Here is a 19,292-nt window from a genome sequence, read left to right as displayed (position 1 = left end):
TAGAGGTAAGACATAATGATACTGGATACATTTTAAATGGTGACTTTTATATCCGACACGCTAAAGTGGAACAATCGTACATCATATCCATCCAACCGATACACACCGAAACTTCCCATTGTTGACAGTGGCCACACAGTAGACCCACATATCTCATTTCACTCTGCTCCAGGAACAGTACAGACAATATCCTAGGCACTAGGCGGACACAGTAAGGAAGAGAGTGGAACTTTCCAAGTTCCTCACCAAACCAGGTAAGCATTGTATTTGTAATGGAAACCCAGCTGCCTCTTTGTCTAGTAATTGTACTTATCAGTAATAATGTGTAAATGTATGTATCAGTAATAATGTGTATATGTACGTATCAGTAATAATGTGTAAATGTACTTATCAGTAATAATGTGTAAATGTACGTATCAGTAATAATGTGTAAATGTACGTATCAGTAATAATGTGTAAATGTCATTGTAAATCACCAGCTTGTTTCACGGGGCTGTAAATATTCAGTCCCCCTTTACTTTGGAGCCGCCCCCAACGCACCATCCCCTCTGTGTCGCTCTCTCCCTCTGTCTCCCTTTCTCATTTTAAGTCCAATAATCTTTATGACTGAGTTCCGTGGAAATACAGAGAGAAGTAGAATGTTTTCTCTTTTGACCTCTGTAATGTTAAACGGGAGGAACAAGATCAGAGCTGTTGAATGGATATCTGATCTTAGGGGTTTTCAAGTGTCCTGGGTGTTGAATGGCTTCTTTGTTGGACTCTGTCCGTTCTAAACATGAAGGTTTCAGTCCCTCTTGTTTAAGTTAAGAGGCAACACCAAGATTTAGGTGCTACAAGTTAAGTTTATAAACATATTGGTCAGAAGGGTCAAATCAGATGTTTTCTTCTGTTTTTAGTATTGTCCTGAATTCACCTGAAATGTATTTGGGCTTTGTTTTACCTGGATTCTCTTCCGAATTTGATACATGTTCCCTCTTCTTACAATTCTCTCACAAAGGAAAGTCTCTTGATTCTATTCAGTCAAAACCGGACATTTCGTTTCTGTGGTAAGGTTGAGGAAACCTTCCTTGCCCTGCACAAAACCTCACCCTCATAAGCGTTCAAAGACGGCTTTTACCTTTGCAAGAAGGAACTTACCCCGGACACCTGGATAACAGATTTGATTGAATAGACCAGGGTTTCCCAAACTTGGTGCATGTTTTGGTATTTAGCTCTAGCGCTACACAGCTGATTCAAATAGTCAACTAATCATCAAGCTTTGATCATTTGAATCAGCTGTGTAGTGTTAGGCCAACAAAAAAAATATGTGCATGGGTCCCGAGGATCGAGTTTGGGAAACTCTGGAATACACCCTTAGATTGTGAGCTGGTTTGGTATGTTGAATGGTGAGGTTAGTTATCTTTGGCTCTCATTGTAGATTCTTCTATGAAACTCAGCTGTTCATAATCCCATTCATGACATCTTCCTTTACCCCAATCAAAATATTCCCTGCTTAAAGATACCATATGTGTATGAAAACAAAACAGCCCTCCTATTACTAGTATGGACCCTTATTAGTTATATTTTTATGGTCAACTATGTCACGTCAAATGTATTTATAAAGCCCTTTGTACATCAGCAGATGTTCAAGGGTCGCTTGGTCTTAACCAGATAGTCCAGATGTCTCCTCAGCTCGAGAATGTTAGACATTTCCTAGTTATCTACGCGAGTTGCCATAGATATCTGATGGACCAATGGCAATAACCTGCGTGTGGGTCCTGAGCTCTCATTGGTTCAAAAATAAGATTTTTTGCAAGAGGTATTTGAGGGAAAGAGGAGGCGGGTGCAGGAAGGGCAGTTTCGTTGTCGTAAGGGCAGTTTAGCTACTTGCTCACCTTTCGTTCTGGCTACTGGTTTTCTTTGTCACAGGTAGGAACTAGTACTATTATTATTTGTCCGACAGCGCTTTTGAGAAAACATTGTAGCTTATAGTGCGTATATTAGTGACCATATTACTAATTGTGAGTGACTTTAGAGTGGTTTCTGTCTTTTGGGCAGGCATCCTTTATGAATTTCAGAATTTAATGTTGTGGGCTAAGTTAAAGTTTTATTGCCACATACACGAGTATAGTGAAATGCAAGCTCTGTCAAACAGTGCAGTTGTCAATATCAAAATATTATAACAAATAAAAAAATATTATATAAAGAAAACCCAAGAAATAAGAAAGAGGACATTGGTTACACTTTCTATGAACCACCTGTATATAAGGCATAGTTCATGCATTTATAGTGCCTGCTACACTATAAAGCATTTTTAGACTTAATAAACCTTAATTACAGGTTGTGATTGTGAAAAACACCATTCTATAAAGACTATCAATGCATTTAACAACATTTAACAAATGCATTTCATTTGACTTACGAGAACTCATGACTGCTTTTGTGATTAAATCTGGAGTTTTCAACAATGACACGTTCCATCATTCCTCACCTGTCTTCATTCATGCATGAAACAGTGGTGTGGTTGTATTAAATAGTCTTTCTCGTTTCCTCTTTCGCAGGTGAAATTCAGACATGGACATTGAGTACTTGCCATCATATGTGAGTGTTAGGAATCTCTGTCCCCTTTGTCTGTCAATCTTTCATCTCTTTATCTGTCGACATCTCTGCATCTTAGTTTCGTCACTTTTTTTCTTCACCCTACCTGTCCTATCTCCTCTTTTTCCTGCACTATGGTTATGGACGATTGCATGTTTAGAATTCTTACAATTCTCCATTGTGAAATGGAAGCGTGTGAAACCTTTAGGATAATGCCTGCCCAGGCAAAATGCACATTTGCCGGTTTCACTCCCCTCCCTCTCCCTCACAGTCCTCATCTTGTCACTGTTTTGCTGAGCTCTCTTTCACTCTCCTTTCTCACCCCCCCCCCCTCATTTGTCTCCTTGTCCTCCCACTTAACTATTTTCTTCACCCTCTTCCATTTTTTCCCCTTCCAATGCCCTTTCTCTGTCTTACCCTACCCCTCTATCTGTCTATTTCCCCTATCGTCACCCTCTATCCTCTCCTCCATTGGCCTTGCCCTTCCTCTCTCACTCATTCTTACGCTGGTCCTCTCCTAGGAGATGTCCTGGGGTACCTTGGGTACTATAAGGCCCTTCCTTAACTTCCATGCTAAGAAAGATGCTCTAAACATTCAGGCTGCCCTGGAACAGAAAGGTACAGCCTCAGTCATCATAACTCATAATGATTGAAGTATATGGGCTTCAAGGCTCGTTTTGTTCTACCCTTGGGTATTAAAAATGATTTGCATTATTTTATTTAAAAAAATCTTAACAAGATCTCCTTTCCGGTCTGATTACAGACGCACTTACTCTGATAAAAATCCTGACCAACCGTAGCAATGCTCAAAGACAAATCATCGCTCAGACCTTCAAAACCATCACAGAGAAGGTAACTAGTAACTACAATACTGGGACAAGGTTACCCACTTCAAATCCTAACCTCAGCCATTACAGTTAAAAATTCCAAACTGGCCATAGTTCAGACACACTGACTATGTGTTGTCCCCCTGGACCAGGAGCTGTCCTCTGGGCTGAAGAAGGCCCTGTCTGGGGAGTTGGAGAATTTGCTGTTGGCCTTGCTGATGACCCCACTGCAGTTTGAGGCCTATCGTCTGAGACAATCCATGGAGGTGAGGGATGGTGGGACAGAGGGGGACAGGAGAAAGAGGGTGGAAGGGAGGGATAGAGAGAGACTTTAAAAAAATTAAACAAATACCTTTTATTGTTCCAATAATTTACATCACTTTAGTACTCTCTTTACTGCATTGTAACTGTACTAAACAGTTCAAACCAAGCCACTCCTCGTCGCCCACTGTACACAGAACCCCACACCTCTACAAGGTCCCCCAGATGGTTCACCAGCCCACAGTAGGCATGATCCAGTGTCAGCCGAGCTCTGTGGTCCTTACATCCCACCCGCTGCATCTCATGCTTCCTGCTCTTCCACACTGCCATTTTTGCCTGCCCCAACACGGGCAGGCAGGGGTGGCAGGTAGCCCAGTGGTTAGACGGTTTGGCCAGTAACCGAAAGGTTGCTGGATCGAATCCCCGAGCTGACAAGGTAAAAATCTGTCGTTCTGCCCCTGAACAAGGCAGTTAACCCACTGTTCCCCGGTAGGCCATCATTGTAAATAAGAATTTGTTCTTAACTGACTTGTCTAGTTAAATAAAGGTTAAATAAAAAATAGGAAGTTTACTAGGCAGTCCATTTGGCTGTTAGCCACGCTAAACCTAGGCCCTCCAACATATAGGTTCCAAGTCAGCCCCAACCCTGTATACCACCAGGACAGAAAACAGCCCTGTCAGTCTGGAACAGAAGAAAAACAGATGCTGCACTGTTTCCTCCTCCCCACAGAACAGACACCCCCTCCCCGCTGATGGATCAAGGTGCGACACACACCTGTTTGTAGCGATAGCCCCGTGAATAATCCTCCACTGTAGATCAGCAGTACACTTCTCTATGGCAGTCTTATACAGGGACCGCCAACATCCTCTCAGGGAAGGGCCCGGCCACCCTGTTGCTTTCAGCCCATGCAAATTCTTATTGATCCACCTTGACAGCCACCTCATGCATACAAAGCCTTTTTGTTGGTTGTACAATACAATCAGCTTCTCGCCCTCCTGGTGTTCCCCTGCAACAGCAGCTGGGGGGGAAAGGAGGTAGATGGTAAAAGGAGCGAGATCAATGTCACTCGTGGTTAAACAGCCCGGTCTCTGCCTGCTTCCCTGCAGCAGCCTGGGTGACTTCATGGAGGAAGCCTCCGTCATGTCACTGGCAGATTTACACCCATCCTTCTCTCTTAGATCACCTAACTTAGTGAACCCCCCCCCCCCCCTCTCACAAGTCTGGTTCAAGGTCAGCACTCTGGACTGGATGAGGGGGTTGTGGAAGAGTGGCTCCTCCACTAGTAATGCTCCTGGCCATGAAACATCACTGTAAACAGTTAAGAGTCTCTTTCCACGCCCGAAGCACAGCGCGGTAGAACGGAGTACGGCTTGACATATCGGCCTGCTCCAGATCCAAAAGGAACAAGTGCCTGTCAGATCCAAGGCCCCTGCCTTCCTCAGAACAGCCCTGTGTCTCTCCAGCACACCCCCTGCTGGCACAGCTTGTAGGTGGAAAGCTGTGACTCTGGACCCAATATCCGCCAACCCCAGCCCCCCTCATGCACGTCCGGTGTCGACCAGACCAAAAAAAGGTCTACAAGTAACTTTTGCAGTTGCTTGACGAGACTCTGTGGGGTCCAACAACATCAGTGCAAGAGCATTGAAGCGGCCACGTTGTCAGTGAAAGCACTGTTCCCCTAAAAGACATCTAAATAGTTAGTTAAAAAGTAAACCAAATAGCTGCCCGGACTATCTGCATTGACCCTTTTTGCACTAACTCCTTTAACTCATCACATACGCTACTGTTTATCCCGACCTACACCTCAATGACCTCGTACCCCTGCACATCGACTCAGTACTCCCCCAGTATATATAGCCGAGTTATCATTACTCATTGTGTATTTATTTCTTGTTATTTTTTCGATTTTCTCAATTTTCTCTTTGCATTGTTTGCCCCGTTAGTTAGCGTTTCACTGTTAGTCTACACCTGCTGTTTACGAAGCATGTGACAACATTTGATTTGATGATTTGATTTGATCAGTGGCAACAACCCCCAACATTTAGACAACTTAGCCGTAACATTGTCCACCAGCCCCTCCAAGATTCTCTCCTGAAATTCTGAGGTCCCCAAGAACACCCCTAGGAACTTCATCCCTGCTCTGCCCCACTGTAGCCCCCCAGTAAGTCTAGGACATTCTGCTCTGCCCCACTGTATCCCCCCCAGTAAGTCTAGGACATCCTGCTCTGCCTCACTGTATCCCCCCAGTAAGTCTAGGACATCCTGCTCTGGCCCACTGTATCCCCCCAGTAAGTCTAGGACATTCTGCTCTGCCCCACTGTATCCCCCCCAGTAAGTCTAGGACATCCTGCTCTGCCCCACTGTATCCCCCCAGTAAGTCTAGGACATCCTGTTCTGCCTCACTGTAGCCCCCCAGTAAGTCTAGGACATCCTGCTCTGGCCCACTGTATCCCCCCAGTAAGTCTAGGACATCCTGCTCTGGCCCACTGTATCCCCCCAGTAAGTCTAGGACATCCTGCTCTGCCTCACTGTATCCCCCCCAGTAAGTCTAGGACATCCTGCTCTGGCCCACTGTATCCCCCCAGTAAGTCTAGGACATCCTGCTCTGCCCCACTGTATCCCCCCCAGTAAGTCTAGGACATCCTGCTCTGGCCCACTGTATCCCCCCAGTAAGTCTAGGACATCCTGCTCTGCCTCACTGTATCCCCCCAGTAAGTCTAGGACATCCTGCTCTGCCCCACTGTATCCCCCCAGTAAGTCTAGGACATTCTGCTCTGGCCCACTGTATCCCCCCAGTAAGTCTAGGGCATTCTGCTCTGGCCCACTGTATCCCCCCAGTAAGTCTAGGACATCCTGCTCTGCCCCACTGTATCCCCCCAGTAAGTCTAGGACATCCTGCTCTGCCTCACTGTATCCCCCCCAGTAAGTCTAGGACATCCTGCTCTGCCTCACTGTATCCCCCCCAGTAAGTCTAGGACATCCTGCTCTGCCTCACTGTAGCCCCCCAGTAAGTCTAGGACATCCTGCTCTGCCCCACTGTATCCCCCCCAGTAAGTCTAGGACATCCTGCTCTGGCCCACTGTATCCCCCCAGTAAGTCTAGGACATCCTGCTCTGCCCCACTGTATCCCCCCCAGTAAGTCTAGGACATCCTGCTCTGGCCCACTGTATCCCCCCAGTAAGTCTAGGACATCCTGCTCTGGCCCACTGTATCCCCCCAGTAAGTCTAGGACATCCTGCTCTGCCTCACTGTATCCCCCCAGTAAGTCTAGGACATCCTGCTCTGGCCCACTGTATCCCCCCAGTAAGTCTAGGACATTCTGCTCTGGCCCACTGTATCCCCCCAGTAAGTCTAGGACATCCTACTCTGGCCCACTGTAGCCCCCCCAGTAAGTCTAGGACATCCTGCTCTGCCTCACTGTAGCCCTCCAGTAAGTCTAGGACATCCTGCTCTGCCCCACTGTATCCCCCCAGTAAGTCTAGGACATCCTGCTCTGGCCCATCTCCCCATAACCAACCCTAACCTCTTCTCCCAGTTCACCTCAAACAAGAGAAGAGCCATGCTAACCTCCTCCACATCTCCCTCCCTCTTGACAAACACTGTCACGTCATCAGCATAAGCCAACACTGAGCTGAACCCCACCTACTGTCCCCGGAACTGACATCCCCTGCAGCCTCTCCCTGCAGCAGCTCCCTCAGCCTACACAGCAGTGGTTACATGGCTAGACAGTAGAGCTGACTCGAGAGTGGACACACCTGTCTAATCCCTCTCTTCTAACTGGGACTGGCCGGCTCAGCCCACCCCCCCACATTTACCATAACTGAAGCCCCAGAGGACAATGATCTAAACCCACTACCCCGGCCAAACACTTTCATGTTCCTAAACAGATAGGCATGACACACTTTCAAAAGATTTTTCTTCATCAATAGAAATGAGCCCAAGATCCTGATCATACATCCTAGTGAGGTCTATGAGGGAGGGAGGGAGGGAGGGAGGCAGGGAGGGAGGCAGGGAGGCAGGGAGGCAGGGAGGGAGGGAGGGAGGCAGGGAGGGAGGGAGGGAGGGAGGGAGGGAGGGAGGGAGGGAGGGCAGGGAGGGAGGGAGGGAGGGAGGCAGGGAGGGAGGGAGGCAGGGAGGCAGGGAGGGAGGGAGGGAGGGAGGGAGGGAGGGCAGGTGCATGGAACATTGGTCAGACATACAGTACATGTACAGATGAGCAACATACAGTAATTGAAATGAGTGTATCTTTTATATACAGGGCATTGGTACAGATGAGGAGGGTTTGCTAGAGATTCTGTGCACCAGGTCACCCAATGTGCTCGCCAACATCACCTCTACCTACAAGGAGCGTAAGTTACAACAGTTCAAGGATATTCTAAAGACATCATTATCTATATCCCTTCATAACATCGCATGGCAGAATGGCTCTTCCATCAATACAGTTCTATTATATGTTCTCATGAAGTAATCACCAAAGTATTCAGAGGCCAAATAATGTCGTCATAACTTCATGTGGTGTGTGTTTTTAGAGTATAATAAGGATCTAGAGACGGACCTGAAGGGTGAGACCAGTGGGGACTTTGCCAAACTCGTTCTGGCCTTACTCAAGGTAAACCTTTTTCCCTCTCCCCTCCCTGACAGAAATCCTCTTCACTGGAGCCTTGTTATAAGTGTAAAGGTGTCTGTGTGTAGCTGGTGAGATGAGTCAGGCGCAGGACAGCAGATATGAGTAATACAATACTTTACTCAAAAATTCAAACATAACACGTAATATACACGGCCACACAATACGGACCACAATACAACAAACTATCACTCACAAATACAACATGTAGAACGGGGGGTAAATAATAAACAAGTAATTGATTAAGTGAAGCCAGGTGTGATCAGACAAAGACAGAACAAATGGAAAATGAAAAGTGGATCGGCGGTGGCGAGAAAGCTGGTGACGTCGACCGCTGAACGCCGAACGAACAAGGAGAGGGACCGACTTCGGCGGAAGTCGTGACAATAAGACACCGACATGTTACACTTATTAGAAGATCCTCTGTAAGGTTGTCTGCTAAATGACTAAATTGGACATGTACATTTTAACCCTTGTTAACATTCTGTGTACTCCCCTTGTCCTAAGGGTAAAAAAAATGACCCGCCTTCACTAAACCCCTAAAATAAAGCAGCTTAATTGAATTTCAAACCCCAAATCTATTTTGCATGAAGAAACAACCTGTCATTCATCACAAACTTTGTGGATATCTGGGTTTTCCCTCTTCACAACGCAGAAAGACTGCATTTAAATCAGTGGACACCACTCGTTTTTATTTCAACACACCTGTCATAATTGTTTTCTTTACTAAAGTAGAGGTTTATTATTATTATTGCTAAAGGTACTGCATAGGTGTAAACATACATATTTTTTTTAGCAAGATATAGCACTTGGACAGCCTAAGAAAGTAGCAGAAATGTGCAGAAAATAGTTTTGAATTCATTTTATTGAAGGGAAACAATAACAGTCTTGAACTTTTCGTAACAAGGGGGAGAGAGAAAGCCTCTCTCCCCCTTGTTACGAGGAGTGCAGGGGGGAGCTCAGGCTTGTTCTTTCTAACTGTGCCAACCATGGTGACCTTCCTCTTCAGGAGCTGCTGGCTGAGTTCAATCAGTAGTTTCTCTCTCTGTGCATGTGTGTGTGTCGCGCACGCGATTTTTATAACTGCCGGGTCAAAAAATGACTCTAAGACAATCTTTGTACCCTGGTGGTGTACAGCTTTCATGGAAATATGAACAAAGGCGACGTTTCACATTTTCTAATGTTGGGGTCACTCTAGGAAAAGTCATCCAATTTCAAGTTGAAAAATATAATTTAAGCGGGGTTTCTCTGCTGTTAAACATAGTGGCGGGTCATTTTTGACCCTTAAGACAACACAAGGGTTAAATAGGCAAACAATAGAATTAGAAATGTTTCTTGATCCCACTCTCTTCCTCTCCCTCTACTTCTTCACACTCAATAGAAGAAAAAGGTCGTAGGAATGGTACAAAGAGACACAGAGGTACGTACAGTGTATAAAGCACTAGTGTACTGCACCGTGTATTTTTGTGTGATCAAGCTGTGTGTGTGTGTGTATATGTCTGTTTAATCTTATGTGCTTGACTGAGCAGGCTCTCGCTGAAGCTATCAATCAGGCGAAGGCAGATCCTGGACCATGGATCACCATTCTGACTACCAGAGACTCTGAACATCTTAACAAAGGTGTGTGTGTGTGTGTGTGTGTGTGTGTGTGTGGTTTTACTGTGTATGCGTGTGTGTGTGGGCCTTTTTGGGGGGGATGGACCTTTATGTAATGTTGTGTTGTGTGTGCAGTGTTCATCAATTTGGAGCGTGAGAAGCGAGAGACAGTGGATGAAGCAATAGAGAAAGCATTCAGTGGAGATGTGAGACTTGGGCTGAAAACATTGGGTAAAACACTGGAATGTGTGTGGGTGTGCATCCCTGTGTGTGTGTCATGTGTACATTCAAATGTGTACATCTATCTTACATCATATGCTTACATCATTACTAATGAAATGGATGTCCGGTGGAAACAGTTATGCGCCCACAAGCAGCAGAGCACTGTACATACAGTAGAGGGATGTGAATATGTGCAGGGACTCGCACACAAAGGATCACTAACCTTTCTCTCTAACAGTGCGTTGCATACAGAGCCCAAACCTCTACCTGGCTCAGAGACTGGAGACCATGAAGGTAAGCGTCAACACGTTCCGGACGCATGAGTACGTCTGTCTTTCTTTGGGGGTGTTTGGTTTTCCATTGTGTTTGGTTGGTTAAACTCTGTTTGTACCCTCCAGGCATCCATAGTCCAGGGGGTGATGGTGTCCCACAGTGAGGAGGATCTGCTGTGTGTGAGAGTGGCTTATCTCAGACAAACAGGCACCTCACTCTATACAGCCCTACAGGTCAGACACACACATACGCACGCATGGACACATACACACACACATATACAATCATATGTACACTGTATGTGTACCCAGCGGTGTAATGGGGTCTACAGGCAGGTATACCCTCTTTTTCTTTTTTTATTGGGCATTGCCTATACCCACGTCTTAATCCCCACTGATGCGAATTAGAGTAGAGGTATACGCCGTATCATATATTAGATTACGGGCGACAATTTTAGTGCTCATCAATGCATTCTCTACCAGAACCGTCGGTTGGCCGTCTTTGATGTCAGGTAGGTTAATACATTGCTATGTTTTCCCACTGTACCTAACAGCAATACTAAACTTTAGACATCGGAGTTACCACCCCCGGTCTCAGGGATGGTAACTCTGGAAATGTATTTGGTCTCTACTGAGTTAAATAAGCTTTTAGTTTTCTTGCACCAGAGGTTCTGGTGCCTGTAGGGCAATCCAGAAAGCTGATTGAGGATGTTAAGTACTGATGAATGTGTTAGTGTTTTTATGGATGGTTTTTCTTCTTCCTGTTAGCATTTTGTATTTTGATGTGTGTATTTTCTGTCATTTCTGTAATTCAGGGCTCATCTGTAAAAGAGGCCTTGGTCTCGGTATGACTCCCTGATAAAAGAAAGGTTACATCCAAAAATATATTATGTAGAACAATAGAGAAATCATGCATGAAGTAGCCTACACAAATGTAGCTCTCTAACCCTTCTTCTCCGTACGTAGGGTTTTCAGCCCTTACAACACCCACTATTGACGTCATGTCTATTGATGACAGATGTCACCCACTATTGACTACAGATTACTTTTTGATTTGATTTGATCACTCGTTTGATGTTTTAAAAAGGCTTCTAAAGTTTTTAAATAGCATTTTAGATATTCAGACCCCTACAAAAATATCAATTAATTATAATCCACATAATAATTCACATTTCCTGTTGCTGCAGGATTATTTTCCTGCTGAAGTAAACTAGCTGGAAAGTGTGTTAAGTAATATGGAACTGATTTTTATTAATTCTGTAAGATACATCTGGAATATGTTCAAATGAATGGCAAAGAGAAATGTTGTCATAAATCATGTCTGATATACACTACTGTTCAAAAGTTTGGGGTCACTTAGAAATGTCCTTGTTTTTGAAAGAAAAGTATTAGAATTAGAAAGTAAGTCCAATATGGGCATATATAGTTTGAAAATAGAAGGATGGAGTAGTTATAACTTTGTGGCTGTGTTAACTAGTGATGACCGTGCAACAAGGATGGTCTACCAGTCTCTTAACATCCAATTTGTGAGAGTGAAAACCCGAAATAAATATAGGACAAAGTATATTTTTTCTCACACAGGGCTCCTTTCCTTCACCGGGCTGGCCATTTGGGAAATTTGGGGCAGAATTAGAGTATCCCCACTTCTCCAGGCACCACTACACCACTGTGTGCACCCACCCACCAGATGTCATGCACATTTAGACTCCCACATGTACACACACTTATCTGCATGCCATTAGCACACCTGTTTGATGAATGAAAAACAAAATCTATGTATTTATTTCCTGTAACAAATACTTTCATTGACATGCATTTCTACTGTATCTATCTACAGTATCTCAACCAAGCAGTATAGCCAACAGTCTTTCAAAAAAATGAATTACTTTTTTTTATTTTTTATGTTCCAATATTTTTCAACAGAAACAATTCAAAGGAGATCACCTACAAGCACTGCTGGCTATCTGTCGATCTGAAGACTAAAGGAATGAGTTTTGTGTACAATTTCACATTAGCTCAGCCTACATATTACTATTCACATTTGAGTATTTACAGTATACAGATGTAGGGTCTTAATTTGAGCCAGTTTGCTACAGCAGGAAAATAATCCTGCAGCAACTGGAAATGTGAATTGTTATGTAGACTATAATTAATACAAAATATTGTACCGGTTGATTCATTTTTCATAAGGAAAAATCAAGTCTGAAATCAAGTGAAAATTAAACTTCAGAAGCCTGTTTAAACCTCAAATACACTACAAGTTTTACATTCCCTGCATTGTAGGAAAGTTCTCCTTCAACACGGTGATCAAATTAAGATCCTACATCTGTATTACTCTACGTCTCATTCCTACACGGTAATATAAGAAAATCAAACTTTGTCCTATTGCTAATGCTCACAATGCCTAATATGACAGTAAAGTCACACCTTCTACTCATTTCTTCTATAATTATTTGAAGTGTACTTCCATACATACTTTTATTAAAATAAAAATTGGATTACAATCAAGTATATTTTCTACAACATTCATTCCTTCTAACCAGTGCATTTAAAAAACAAACAGACAAAAATACATCTAAAAGGGTAGCGGAGGCAAGTTCCTAAAACGGCAACAAATATCTTCCCAAAGAATTTTACCCTTTGATGACTGTTTACAACAAATTCAAGTTTAAGAACAACTTGCTTCTCTCCTAATATGTCCATATGCAAAGTTTAACCTCTAACATGAAACGTCAATGACTGGTGTTCCAGTAGAGGGAAATCCATACTTCCAGATACATATTTGCTTTGCTCATTAGCTCTGGTTTCATTCATAGCCCGTCAGTCTATTTAGCCTGAGCAATACAAAATCCAGGCCAGGGGGGGTGCACCGCTTAGTACCACAAGGTGTAGAGCAGAGGAGGCACCACAGAACACAACAGAGATGCTCTGGTTGCTGGTCTGCCACTTGGTGTGGTGGGTGGGACATGTGCTGCTGTTGTAGGAGCAGTGGTTGTAGCAGGAGCTGCAGTTGTAGGAGGAACAGGATCAGCGGTTGCTGGGAGCAGCCGTTGCTGGGAGCAGCCGTTGCTGGGAGCAGCCGTTGCTGGGAGCAGCCGTTGCTGGGAGCAGCCGTTGCTGGGAGCAGCCGTTGCTGGGAGCAGCCGTTGCTGGGAGCAGCCGTTGCTGGGAGCAGCCGTTGCTGGGAGCAGCCGTTGCTGGGAGCAGCCGTTGCTGGGAGCAGCTGTTCGAGCAGCCGTTGCAGGAGTAGCGGTTGCATTAGTATCCTGAATACAGAGAATGATAGATAGTTGTTGGGAGCAGCCGTTGTTGGGAGCAGCCGTTGCTGGGAGCAGCCGTTGCTGGAGCAGCTGTTCGAGCAGCCGTTGCAGGAGTAGCGGTTGCATTAGTATCCTGAATACAGAGAATGATAGATAGTTGTTGGGAGCAGCCGTTGCTGGGAGCAGCCGTTGCTGGGAGCAGCCGTTGCTGGGAGCAGCCGTTGCTGGGAGCAGCCGTTGCTGGGAGCAGCCGTTGCTGGGAGCAGCCGTTGCTGGGAGCAGCCGTTGCTGGGAGCAGCTGTTCGAGCAGCCGTTGCAGGAGTAGCGGTTGCATTAGTATCCTGAATACAGAGAATGATAGATGACTCAATTGTTTCTGTGGGCATTCTAGCTTTAAGGAATGTAGTAACAGTGAGATTGGGGGTCAATTTAAATCCAGGAAGTGAACTTGAAATTCTAATTCCAGAATGGAACAATCCTTATTGGAAATAATGTCACCTACTGGATGGAATTGACGCCTTTCCAGATTAGTAGGTTGCCTACCCTTACGTTTTGACCCCAGAAAGTGTAACTTTCAAAGCACTCAATTGCAGACTAATAGCATACTAGACATTGCTGCTTTTCCCCAAAGAAAAAAAAAACTCCCATCAAATTCAAACGCAACATGTCTGTACAGTAATTCAGATAATTTTGGGGGGTCAATTCCATTTCAACTTCAAAAAAACATTCAGTAAGTGATTTAAAATAAATTTATGCCACTTCTAATTCCTTGAATTGGAATCTTAAGTCATCTCCTGAACTAACTGATTTCAAATGGAATTAACTCCGACTCTGAGTATTGTCCATTTCATTACCATTGTGATGGTGGAGGCCAGCAGGACCGGTGTACAGACTCCCAGAAGATACTTCATATTGGAGAGTAGATGAGGTGTCCTAAGAGTAAAATACTGCAGGAGGCTTGGAGAGTTGTTGGTCTGTCCTGGTCTTATCCTTATCCCAGTCTGCTGTTCCCACATGCTTCAAGAGGGCCACCATTGTTCCTGTTCCCAAGAAAGCTAAGGTAACTGAGCTAAATGACTATCGCCCCGTAGCACTCACTTCCGTCATCAGCTTTGAGAGACTAGTCAAGGATCATATCACTTCCACCCTACCTGACACCCTAGACCCACTCCAATTTGCTTACCGCCCCAATAGGTCCACAGACGACGCAATCGCAATCACACTGCACACTGCCCTAACCCATCTGGACAAGAGGAATACCTATGTAAGAATGCTGTTCATCGACTACAGCTCAGCATTTAACACCATAGTACCCACCAAACTCATCATTTAGCTCGAGACCCTGGGTCTCCTGATGGGCCGCCCCCAGGTGGTGAGGGTAGGAAACAACATCTCCACCTCGCTGATCCTCAACACGGGGGCCCCACAAGGGTGTGTTCTCAGCCCTCTCCTGTACTCCCTGTTCACCCATGACTGCGTGGCCATGCACGCCGCCAACCTAATCATCAAGTTTGTAGACGGCAGGCTTGATTACCAACAACGACGAGATGGCCTACAGGGAGGAGGTGAGGGCCCTCGGAGTGTGGTGTCAGGAAAATAACCTCACACTCAATGTCAACAAAACAAAGGAGATGATCGTGGACTTCAGGAAACAGCAGAGGGAGCAGCCCCCCTATCCACAACGGGACAGTAGTGGAGAAGGTGGAAAGTTTTAAGTTCCTCGGAGTACACATCACGGACAAACTGAAATGGTCCACCCACACAGACAGTGTGGTGAAGAAGGTGCAGCAGCGCCAAAAACTCACAAACCTTTACAGATGCACAATCGAGAGCATCCTGTCGGGCTGTATCACCGCCTGATACGGCAACTGCTCCACCCACAACCGCAAGGCTCTCCAGAGGGTAGTGAGGTCTGCAGAACGCATCACCGGGGGAAAGTTACCTGCCCTCCAGGACACCTACACCACCCGATGTCACAGGAATGCCAAAAAGATCATCAAGGACAACAACCACCTGAGCCACTGCCTGTTCACCCCGCTATCATCCAGAAGGCGAGGTCAGTACAGGTGCATCAAAGCTGGGACTGAGAGACTGAAAAACAGCTTCTATCTCAAGGCCATCAGACTGTTAAACAGCCATCACTAACATTGAGTGGCTGCTGCCAACATACTGACTCAACTCTAGCCACTTTAATAATTACAAATTGGATGTAATAAATGTATCACTAGCCACTATAAACAATGGTACTTTATATAATGTTTACATACTGTACTCTACTGCATCTACTGCATCTACTGCATCTTGCCTATGCCGTTCGGCCATCGCTCATCCATATATTTGTATGTACATATTCTTATTCATTCCTTTACACTTGTGTGTATAAGGTAATTGTTGTGAAATAGAGTACTTGTTAGATATTACTGCACGGTCTGAACTAGAAGCACAAGCATTTCGCTAAACTCGCATTAACATCTGCTAACCATGTGTATGTGACAAATAACATTTGATTTGATTTGTCTATGTATCCAGAGATGGTCCTCAGTGTATCGAGTGCTGTAGAGTCTATGTCCTGAACACACCACGTTCCTCTGGTTCCAGGAACATTGTGTGTATGTGTGGTTGGGGTTTTTTCCTGGCAGTTTCGGCCGACATCATGTCAGTGTACAAAACAGAAGCGTCAAGGTTCAACGCTTATCACTTTGAGTGTTTTACACCACCTCTCCATTACTCTGTTTTTGTTGATGGAAAATCTTAATTTGGGAAAATGTATAAATAAATATCATACTGATAGTTGCTGTAACAAACACGGTCCAGAGGCCATGATGTTGCTGAGCAAATTCCTGAGCACCATGTCACTCAAATCACTTGTAATTTGGGACATCATTCTTTGATTAAAAGGTCTATTTTTATTACAGAAATTGCCAAATACCAAATCACTTTTTAAAACAGTCCCACCTGCAGTCCACAGTATAGACCAGTTGAAGTCGGAAGTTTACATACACTTAGGTTGAAGTCATTAAAACTCGTTTTTCAACCACTCCGCAAATGTCTTGTTAACAAACTATAGGTTTGGGAAGTCGGTTAGGACATCTACTTTGTGCATGACACAAGTCATTTTTCCAACAATTGCTTACAGACAGATTATTTCACTTATAATTCACTAAATCACAATTCCAGTGGGTCAGAAATTTACATACACTAAGTTGACTGTGCCTTTAAACAGCTTGGAAAATTCCAGAAAATTATGTCATGGCTTTAGAAGCTTCTGATAGGCTAATTGACATCATTTGAGTCAAATGGAGGTGTACCTGTGGATGTATTTCAAGGCCTACCTTCAAACTCAGTGCCTCTTTGCTTGACATCATGGGAAAATCAAAAGTCTGGTTCATTCCTGGGAGCAATTTCCAAATGCCTGAAGGTACCACGTTCATCTGTACAAACAATAGTATGCAAGTATAAACACCATGGGACCACACAGCCGTCATACCGCTCAGGAAGGAGACGCATTCTGTCTCCTAGAGATGAATGTACTTTGGTGCAAAAAATGCGAACCAATCCCAGAACAACGGCAAAGGACCTTGTGAAGATGCTGGAGGAAACAAGTATAAAAGTATCTATATACACAGTAAAACGAGTCCTATATCGACATAACCTGAAATGCCGCTCAGCAAGGAAGAAGCCACTGCACCAAAACCGCCATTAAAAAAGCCAGACTACGGTTTGCAACTGCACATGGGGACAAAGATTGTACTTTTTGGAGAAATGTCCTCTGGTCTGATGAAACAAAAATAGAACTGTTTGGCCATAATGACCATTGTTATATTTGGAGGAAAAAGGGGGAGGCTTGCAAGCCAAACAACACCACCCCAACTGTGAAGCACGGGGGTGGCAGCATCATGTTGGGGGGGGGGGGGGGGGGGGGTGCTTTGCTGCACGAGGGACTGGTGCACTTCACAAAAAAGATGGCATCATGAGGTAGGAAAATTATGTGGATATATTGAAGCAACATCTCAAGACATCAGTCAGGAAGTTAAAGCTTGGTCGCAAATGTGTCTTCCAAATGGAAATTACCCCAAGCCTACTTCCAAAGTTGTGGCAAAATGGCTTAATTCAGTCATACCCATCCCGGATCCGGGATTTCTGTCATTAAAAACCCTGACCAGCATAGCGTAGCCTAGCGCCAGAGGGTAATCATAAAATATAATTTTATGAAATCACAAGTGCAATATTGCAAAACACAGTTTAGCCTTTTGTTAATCCATCTGTCGTCTCAGATTTTGAAATTATGTTTTCCAGAGAAAGCAATACTTGCATTTGTGTAAATGTATCGATCGCTCGACAAAACAATAAGAACAGCTAGCGCCAGGTATCTCCGTAACAAAAACCAGCAAAGCAATCAAATTAATCGTTTCACCTTTGTTAATCTTCGGTTGGTTTCACTCACGAGACTGCCAGTTAGACAGCAAATGTTCCTTTTGTTCCATAAAGATATGTTTTATATCCAAATACCTCCGTTTGTTTGATGCGTCATGACCAGGAATCCACCGGAAAAAGCGTTCGTGACAACGGCGGAAAAAAGTCCAAATTATATCCATAATGTCCACATAAACATGTCAAACGTGTAACGGCAGTCTAGCTCTTCCTCCTCGGACGAGGAGAGGCGAGAAGGATCGGAGGACCAATGTGCAGCGTGGTAAGTTTCCATGATTTAATAACACGAAAACAAGACACTATACAAAATAACAAACAAACTAACCGTCACAGTCCCGTGTGGCACAAACACTGACACAGAAAACATCCACCCACAAATCCCCAACACAAAACAAGCCACCTATATATGATTCTCAATCAGGGACAACGATTGACAGCTGCCTCTGATTGAGAACCATATTAGGCTGAACACAGAAACAGACAAGCTAGACACACAACATAGAATGCCCAGCTCACGTCCTGACCAACACTAAAACAAGCAAAACACATAAGAACTATGGTCAGGATGTGACAGTACCCCCCTCCTGAGTTGCGGACTCCGAACGCACCCCTAAAACTCAAGGGGAGGGTCTGGGTGGGCATCTGTCCACGGTGGCGGCTCCGGCGCAGGACGAGGACACCACTCCACCACTGTCTTTGTGCCCCTTCTTAGCGTCCTTTGAGTGGCGACCCTCGCCCCCCACCTTGGCCTAGGAATCCTCCCCAAGGCCCCCACATGATTTAGGAGACAGGTCAGGACAGAGAGGTATCTCAGGACAGAGAGGTATCTCAGGACAGAGAGGTAGCTCAGGACAGAGAGGTAGCTCAGGACAGAGAGGTAGCTCAGGACAGAGAGATAGCTCAGGACAGAGAGGTAGCTCAGGACAGAGAGGTAGCTCAGGACAGAGAGGTAGCTCAGGACAGAGAGGTAGCTCAGGACAGAGGGGCAGCTCCGGGCTGAGGGGCAGCTCCGGGCTGAGGGGCAGCTCATGACTGGAAGGCGGCTCTGGCGGCTCTGGCAGCTCATGACTGGAAGGCGGCTCTGGCGGCTCTGGCGGCTCCTGACTGGCTGGCGGCTCTGGCGGCTCCTGACTGGCTGGCGGCTCCTGACTGGCTGGCGGCTCTGGCGGCTCCTGACTGGCTGGCGGCTCCTGACTGGCTGGCGGCTCCTCCTGACTCCTC

At 45.2% G+C, this 19,292-nt stretch overlaps 1 protein-coding gene across 3 annotated transcripts; it reads left to right on the top strand.

The window, feature by feature from the left end:
- The first annotated feature begins 169 nt into the window (after window positions 1-169).
- anxa14 (annexin A14) lies at window positions 170-12,867 on the top strand. 3 transcript variants are annotated; one of them, XM_055877430.1, is made up of 13 exons: window positions 170-254; window positions 2,541-2,580; window positions 3,099-3,195; window positions 3,341-3,429; window positions 3,557-3,670; window positions 7,925-8,015; window positions 8,196-8,275; window positions 9,672-9,710; window positions 9,820-9,910; window positions 10,022-10,117; window positions 10,347-10,402; window positions 10,507-10,614; window positions 12,304-12,867. In XM_055877430.1, exons 2-13 carry the CDS (start codon window positions 2,554-2,556, stop codon window positions 12,361-12,363), a joined length of 948 nt encoding a protein of 315 aa, XP_055733405.1. In that variant the 5' UTR covers window positions 170-254; window positions 2,541-2,553; the 3' UTR covers window positions 12,364-12,867. The 3 variants fall into 3 exon arrangements, with proteins under 3 accessions (XP_055733405.1, XP_055733404.1, XP_055733406.1); XM_055877429.1 differs by lacking the exon at window positions 170-254 and adding an exon at window positions 1,823-1,908; XM_055877431.1 differs by lacking the exons at window positions 170-254; window positions 10,022-10,117 and adding an exon at window positions 1,823-1,908.
- Window positions 12,868-19,292: the final 6,425 nt, after the last annotated feature.

Source organism: Salvelinus fontinalis, chromosome 22 (assembly GCF_029448725.1).
Source record: "Salvelinus fontinalis isolate EN_2023a chromosome 22, ASM2944872v1, whole genome shotgun sequence".
NCBI classification, from domain to species: domain Eukaryota; kingdom Metazoa; phylum Chordata; class Actinopteri; order Salmoniformes; family Salmonidae; genus Salvelinus; species Salvelinus fontinalis.
The sequence above is the reverse complement of the archived record's forward strand: the minus strand, read 5'-3'. Positions and strand labels throughout refer to the sequence as shown.

What these genes read in the sequence shown, in the direction of transcription:
- anxa14 (XM_055877430.1), top strand. Translation starts at nt 2,554, where the DNA reads ATGGACATTGAGTACTTGCCATCATAT. An exon ending in GGCTGCCCTGGAACAGAAAG is followed by an intron (nt 3,196 to 3,340) that starts GTACAGCCTCAG and finishes GTCTGATTACAG; the next exon opens with ACGCACTTACTCTGATAAAA. An exon ending in CACTCTATACAGCCCTACAG is followed by an intron (nt 10,615 to 12,303) that starts GTCAGACACACA and finishes ATTTTTCAACAG; the next exon opens with AAACAATTCAAAGGAGATCA.